The sequence below is a fragment of the Pteropus vampyrus genome, unplaced genomic scaffold, assembly GCF_000151845.1.
Source record: "Pteropus vampyrus isolate Shadow unplaced genomic scaffold, Pvam_2.0 Scaffold420, whole genome shotgun sequence".
NCBI classification, from domain to species: domain Eukaryota; kingdom Metazoa; phylum Chordata; class Mammalia; order Chiroptera; family Pteropodidae; genus Pteropus; species Pteropus vampyrus.
In genome coordinates this window covers 1,138,962-1,146,769 of record NW_011889201.1, presented here as the reverse complement: position 1 = coordinate 1,146,769, position 7,808 = coordinate 1,138,962, and the positions used below count along the sequence as shown (strand labels likewise).

The following is a 7,808-nucleotide window of genomic DNA, read 5'->3' as shown; positions in this document are numbered from 1 at the left end:
CAGTCCCTGGAATGGGGCAAGGCACCAAGTTGCTGCTCAGTAAATTACTATTGTTAAATGAAAAAAATTATCTTTCGCACGTTTACTAGGCACTGTTCTAGGCACTTATAGATAAGTGTGTTTGTCGGGGGCAGGACAAAAAGAAAAAGATCCTTGCTGTTATGCAGCTTATATTCTCCTGGGGCAAGATCTGCTAAACAAGATAAGTAAACAACATGGTATGCTAGATGGTGATAACCGCTAAGGAGATAAAAGTAAAGCAGTAAAGGGGGACATGAGGCACTAGGTTTTGGGCTGATGTATGAAAATTTCACATTGGGTGACCAGGGAAAATCTGAGAACGAGACTTTTGAACAAAAACCTACAAGAAGTGAGGCAGCTGAAAATGTGATTACCTGCATTTCAGGCAGACAGAACAGCAAGTGCAAAAGCCCTGTGGTGAAAGGGCGACTGTTCCAGGAATAGCAAAGAAGCCAGTGTGACTGAAGTGGAAGGGAAGGGAGGCAGAATGTGGTCTTTTAATTTGTGGACTCATTTACATGAGATAGTTCTTGGGGAGTGCTTCTAACTAGCAGCTATTCTAAAACCATGGATTTCAAATACTTTTTAAATCAGTGAAATCCTTCAAATGAAACATGAAATGGAAATTCAAGATAAGAAATGGAAGAGCAGGGGAAGGGCTCTCTGTCAACTCACACTCATCCTTTCATGCCATACTGGTTTAAGGCAACATGGTGGGGGAAGGTTTGTCCTGGCCCAGCTCAGGTTGAAACCATGGCTCTAGAAACACAGTGTGCTGCTCTGCCTAGAGCTGTGCTATTCTAAAGTATACTGCTCCAGAAGTAGTCTTGTCTGGCTCCTTTAACTTAAAGGAAGGTTTCACTAGATACTTACCTCCAATATGGGGATGAAATTAGAGCCTCTGCAGTTACAATCACACAGTGATGTGTGGATCTGATACGGTCCTAAAAATTAGTTCTCTAAACTGGAACTTCTTTTTTCTTAAAAACATTTTTTAAACTTTATCTTTTCTTGAAAAGATAAAACAGGTCAAAGATACAAAAAATACACTAAAAAACTCAGTTACCTGTGGATGATTAAATTCCTTGTATTTGCAACGGAATTTTACACACCTAAGCAAACAAACAAAAATGAACTACTGATACAGGCAACAATATAGGTGAATATCACAAGTATCACATTGAGAAAAAGGTGCCAGCCACATGAGTACATACCATATGACCTATGTACATGACATTCACAAATTGGCAAAACTAATCTTTGGTAACAGAAGTTGGAATAATGGTTAACTACAGAAAGGGGAATAACTCACTGGGAGGATGAAAATGTTCTATATCTTGATCTGGATGGTGGATACCAAGGTGTAGTAGATATATATATATATAAACTCACAGAACTGAAAAATGATTTGTGCATTTTATTCTACATAAATAACAATAATAAAGTCTCCTTCTTACTACCTGTGGCTCCCAGCTACCCAGTTTCCCTCTCCAGAGGCCACTCTCCCAGCTGAGATTTCTTAATGATCATTTTCTTTCAGTACCTTCACACCAGGAGTGGAGTCCTGGGAGCATGCCAGACAGACACCAGAGGCCAAGGCTGTGGGCACTGGGCCATGGCTATATGCATGCCCCTTGGCTTTCTCTGGCCCCTTTGGCTCTCCACCCCAGCTCCATGCCTCCCTCCTCTTCTTCTTCCTTTTCTCCCTCCCTTCCTGATAAGGAAAGGGCAGCACTGAGAGTGGTGGTGGGGGTGTTGCTGACCCTTGCTAAACAATGTTGTCCCTTCTGGCCTTCTAGGGTGTGCCTGCCTGGAAAGGACAGCGTGTGCTGATCAAGCTTATAGTTGACACATTCCCTCCCTCTTTTATTCTCTGGCATCTGATCCCTGGGCTGATCCTAGGTCTTCCTGCTCCCTGAGCACTCAGTCTCAGTATGCTTCCCCTTCCCTTCCGTGGAGCAGTCCTGATAATAACCCACTTTGTCTTTGCATTTAAACGGGGTCTATCATGGTAGATGCTGAGGGCCTGTATTATCTTCCCTCTAAATCCCTCTCCCCATTCCACCCCAACTTCTAGCATTCTTTGCTCCTGCCCCTACCCCATCCAGGGCTTCAGCCCAGTCAAGCCTTTTATCTAATCATCTAGGGTCCTCCCCCTACCACAACTCCCCAGTGCTTGAGGGCAGAGGGCCTGAGTCATGTTCAAGTCAATTCAGCAATCATTCTTGGAGCAGAGCAGAAAATAAAGGGTACTGCATGTTCTTTGCCTTCGAGACTCTTCTAAATGGGGGGGAGGGGGAAGGGGGGCGTGGTGCACTACCTAGGCCGTTATGACATTCTCAATCCAGTATTTTGTATTGGTCCTTCTGAAGTGCCAGGCATTGATCTTCGTGCTTTTCGTGAATTACGTCTCTGAATTTTCCAAACAGCCCTACGAGAAGGGTTATTAGCCTCATTTTGGAGACGGAGGTGAGGCCTAAGGTTTGACTGCTGGCACGTGGCTGCCAAGATTCCAACAGAGATTTCCCTAGGGAAACGCCCTATTTAGGCTGGGGGTGGAGAAAGTCAGCGCGCAGGAGCTGTGTCCAGCATTGGGGAACCCTTACTTGTGCCACACCCTTTCTGCCCAGTTCCCTCCTGCGTCAGGGGCCTGGGAAAGGGTTTAGGGCTGGAGGCAGGGACTTCAAGAGAAGCTGATACAAAGCTCCGCGTGGCAGAGGTGCAGAAGGGCCCGGCGAACCCAGGCCAAAGAGGCCCTACTGGCTCCTGTGGCACTGCAAGCCTCGAGAGGTTGCTACAGGCGCTGCTGTTGCAAACCTGAAGGGCGCGCGCAGACTGCGCGGAACTACTAACCCCGGGGGCGGCGTTGGGCCGGGGTCCCTGGGCAGCCTCACCAGGCGGCCGTGCGGAGCCCGAAGCCCATCGTCGGCTCCTAGGCATAGGCCACGTGCGCCCTGCCGGGCTCGCACGCTCCGCCGCGCCTGGCTGCGGGGCCACCGGCAGGCACGCGCGCCCCCAGCGTGCACACACTCCAGGGCACGCACATCGACGGCCCGGCCCACGTCCGCCACGCCACGCCCTCCCCCGCGCCTCACCCCCGCCACCCTTCCCCCCCCGCGGCGCAGGCCACCGCCTTCCCATTGGCCGTACTGTGCGTGACGCGCGGCGCCCGGCCCCGCCTCTCGTCAGTCACTCGGCGGAGGCGGCGCTGGCGGGGACTAGTCTCGTCCGGAGACTGGCAGCGGCGGCGGCGGCGTCGGCGGCGGCCGGAGCTCGAGCCCCAGCGGCTGAGGGCGGGCGGGCGGGCGCGGGGGAGGGAGGGGGGGTCGGTCCGGGACGACTCCCCGGACGGCGTTTCTCCTCCGAGCGGCGCCGGTTTTGGTTTTGGGGGGGCGGGGGTACAGCCCATCCATGACCATGGGCGACAAGAAGAGCCCGACCAGGTACCTGCTCAGAGCTGAAGGGGCGGAAGGGGAGGGAGGGCTGGAGGCGGGCGGGGGCCGGCGACGACTAGGCCCCGGAGCCACCCGGGCGGGGGGAGGCGCAGCTAAGATGGAGATCCGGGGGCGGGGGTAGGCGGCGGCGGCGGCGGCGGCGATGGCGGGGGCGGCGGGAGGCGGTGTCGCTCCCGCTGGGGGCCGGCGGCCGTGCGCGCCGCAGCCATGGCGGCTCCTCCTTAGCCTCCCTGCGCCGCCGCCACTCCTCCCAGACAAAGGGAGATTTAACCAGGTGGGGAGGGAGGGAGGGAGGGCGCGAGCATGGGAGGGGAGAGGGAAAGAACCGGCCCACTCCCCGCCGCCGGCCTCGGGCTGCCCCTGCGCGCCCGCTCCAGATCCGGCCCGCCGCTCCCTTGTCCCCCCCAGCCCCCCCCACCCCAGCCCCACGCTCAAGTCCACAAGTCCGCCCGCTTCCTGCGCTCGCCGCGGCCCTTCCCAGGGCGCCGCCGCCTGCTGTGCGAGGCTACACGGCCCAGGCCCAGAGGTTGTAGGGTGCCGAGGGGAGCGCGCTGTCCCTTTCCTGGTCCCTTTTCTAGTCCCCGTAAAGGTGGGTGGGTGGTCGCCGGAGCGAAGTTTCCAGCGCTGGATTCCTGCGAAATTACGACGGCTCACTAGCGCCTGTGATTTGCTGTCTCCCCCTTTCTCCTGCTCTGTGTCTCTCTTCTCCCCTTTCCCTCACTCCGAAGGCCAAAAAGACAAGCGAAACCTGCCGCAGACGAAGGCTTTTGGGATTGTAGTGTCTGCACCTTCAGAAACAGCGCCGAAGCCTTTAAATGCAGCATCTGCGATGTGAGGAAAGGCACCTCCACCAGGTACTTTAAGATTTGTGTTAACCTTTTGTTAAAGGACTTTTTTTTCAAAGGAGAATGAGTATTGAGCTATACTTTTTGTCCTCTTTCCAACTTGTTGATTACAGCTTTTTCTGCATTTGTGGGGTGGGTGATGCTGTGGTTTTGGGTTTATTTCGTGTTGGATGCAAAGTCTCATCTTCAATAAATGATTTATGGGAAGGAATTTTCCCAGGTTTTCGTCTTATTTCAAACAGACACTGGAATTATATTTTAACACTTGTCCCTATTGGCTCATTGGTAATGGCTCACAAAGAGAGGAAGCAGTAGTTTTGCTATGGATTGTCGGACATGAGACCTTTTATTTTTGCCATGGGCAGAATGTTTTTAATTTGCCTGTCTTGAATTATTTTCCTCTTCTCTGAGAAATTCAGTGGCGGTTGTACAGTAACATTGGTTGTGCTTTTCCTGTCTTGAGCTCCAAATGTCTGCTATTTTCTTGCACTTGAAAGTAAATGTTGGGGTTTTATAAAGAGTGCATTTTTTTGGAAGGCTGACCTGTCAGTTTGGCTTTCCTTTTTTTTTCCTGATTAGCTTATGCAGAGCAATGATGGAGGACGATTTTGCAAAATGGTGACATGAATAGTGTGACTTATTGAAGTTTGCATTTAAAACTTCATTTTAATGAAAAGAATGTTGAAAGGATTTATTTTCATTTTGGTAAAGGCAGTAGACTGCATCTGGCATCAAAACGAGTTGCACGCCAGATTTAATATTTAGCTATTACTAGAATGTCAAAGCTGATTTTGTAGTTTTCCAGTCACCTTTTGACTTGTATCTTGAATTTGTTTTGGTGATGTTACAGTTTGAAGTTAAACTGTTTTTGATGTTATTTAAGGGACAGTCATTGGGGTATGTATGTGAAAGGGAGACAAAATGAATGAATTCCTAGTGGATCCTTGAAGACTTAGCTTTGCCAAAAGTCCTTTTATCAGGTACTTGTTTTTGAATTGGCATTCAATTGACTAGTAGTACTTCATAGTTTTAACTGGATATTGTCCTTTGAATAAGTGAATATGTCCTGTTAGGATTTTATTGCTTTATTTATACCTGGGATTAAATAGGATATTGGGCAACCTAAAGAATATAACTCTGAGATGAATGGGCCCAATTACTGGTGGAACAGTTCTGTGAATTCCACTACTTCTTTGAGTAATGAGACCTTTGAGTAAAAATACTCAAGTGAAGCTATTTCACCATAGTTTTAAAAGTAAATTCATGTCAATTTTTTGGTTATAGAATAGACTTATTTAGTTAAGATTAAAAAACACACTAGGAGCTTAAAGATGTTTTGCTTTCTAAAACAGGGAATTCCATCAAATGGCATGGAGGTTTAGAAATGTGTGTTATTTAAAGCAGTATCGACTGTATTTTGTTTATGAGTAATTTTTTTTTTTACATGTAGAATCCCTCAGAGGCCAACTCTCTTTATTGTGGTTTTGCTTTGAGTGTTACCGTAGATGATGTTCAAGTAAATGACTAGGAAAGTCCTAAGAACTTGAGAACTTTTCTGGTGAAGAGAAACTTAACACCAAATTCAAAAGTTTACATCTGATGTATTGCTGGGAACAATTATCACACTTAATGAAATGCATTTCAGTTTCTACGTGCATTAAAAATCTGACTCATCAATAAACATCAATGCTTAAAGTTTTCATCACAGATGACTGAAATTCAGTTTTTTAAATAAACATTAAGTTATTTTAAAATATTAACATTGTTAAAGTCTATGAAAATATTTTAAAAGTCTGTTGAGGAACAGAATACTCACCCATCTTTAAAGATTTTCAGTAATTTTTTGATGTCCGTTGAGTAGGCTTTGAACACAGATTTCAGAAATCTAAGGACTTAAATTCTTACCAACTCATGATAATAGCCTAAATTTGTTTCATTTTGGTTTTGTCAATATTTTGATGTTTTTAGAGCTATTATAGAAGTTGTCATTAATTGAAAGACAAATGACATTTTGGCTTTCGTATTCTATGAATTGGCTTCATGTGGAAAAGTGAATTCATAGGTTTTCATTCTGTCCTGTCCAGTGTATTGGTTAATTTCTCTGTGATCCCAGTTACTGCTATGTTTTTTTCCTGGGCCTTTTTCTTGTAATTTTTTTGGTATCTCAAAGGTTTAACATTTTCTTCCTTGCATACTTTTAATCAGATAGTTATGCATAATTGATGGCAGCATAAAACTTGTTGAGTTTTGGATGCTGGGAATAGGCAAAATTTTATATTAGAATAACTTTTAAATAATAGAAGAGTTTTTCTAACTTGCTGACTTGGTGTAGAAATTTGGTTTTATTGTTCTGAGCTGGTGTTTGCTATTATAACAGCCTGGCTGGTTGGTCCGCCAGTGGTCATTTTGGGGTTCATCATTCTTGTCATTATTGTTGCCATCTACCAGTCAACCAAGGAAGTCAGCTTTGAATTAGTGGTAGTCCAGTAAAATACAGCTGTATTTATCCTCTGAGGATAGAATTGATAATCCTCAATTTGATTAGGAAGATATTCCTATTTATCTAAAGAACACTTATTAAATTCCCAGGATGTGAAAGATACTACGTAAGACATTAAGGAATGGAAGGAGGGTGTTAAAAGTTGGTAAGACATGTACTGGAATAACTATACTCTTAAGTTATAGAGGCCCTAAGAGAGGTATAAAGAGCTGTGGGAGGTCGGAGCTGTCTGGCTTGGGGGATCAATTAGGAGTCCTCCTCCCTCTGTTTCTTCTAGACAAGGAGAATTGATTTCTACAAAACCACCTGCCAACTCTTCTCTGTTATTGCCATGTGTACCAGATATATTTAATTCTTCAGGTGGAATCATGAAAGTGATTCAGAAGGTCTCTATTCTTTTTGGAGCAGCATTATGCAGAATGAAAGGAAAGTCAGATGCAACTATCACTGTAAACCAGTTTAGAACATTTCTATCACATGTGATTTCCTCATGCCTGTTGTGTGATATACTTTTAAGCCTTTAACACTAGAGCATGGAGGAGTCACCTGCAGCTGTAAAGGTTGCCTTTCTACCTATCATGCTGACGTACCATAAGTCTTTTGAGGTAAAAAATAGAGTGTGAATGTAAGGTTGCGATGGGTGGAGAAGAAACACTGTCCCTTCCTAGGTGATAGCTAAAGTAGTATATCTAAGCCCACTTTGCCAGTTTCATGAAAGAGGATACCAGCTTTTAAAAGAAAAGGAAAAAATAAAACCCCACAAATTTGTAAGTTTAACCATTGTTAAGGTGAGGTCCTTGAGTGTTGGGCAGAGTACTTTTAGATTTGATGATATATTTTACTTTTGGTATACTCACTTGAAAAATTGAAAATTTTTTGCTTTGGATAATTACCATAGATTTAGAACTTTGTAGTCTTCAACTCCAGATTTTATCATGGTGTTGAGTTGAAATCAGGTTTTGTTTAATTCCTGTTTATTTGAATACT

The 7,808-nt window shown here is 45.7% G+C and overlaps 1 protein-coding gene across 1 annotated transcript in view; it reads left to right on the top strand.

Annotated features, from left to right (window-relative positions):
• The first annotated feature begins 3,237 nt into the window (after nt 1-3,237).
• RYBP (RING1 and YY1 binding protein) overlaps nt 3,238-7,808 on the top strand; it is a 72,326-nt gene continuing 67,755 nt past the window's right edge. The window contains exons 1-2 of the mRNA XM_011381005.2: nt 3,238-3,464; nt 4,205-4,330. Of these exons, the coding sequence (XP_011379307.1) occupies nt 3,433-3,464; nt 4,205-4,330 (158 nt within the window). The 5' untranslated portion in view covers nt 3,238-3,432. The remainder of the gene's footprint in view (nt 3,465-4,204; nt 4,331-7,808) is intronic.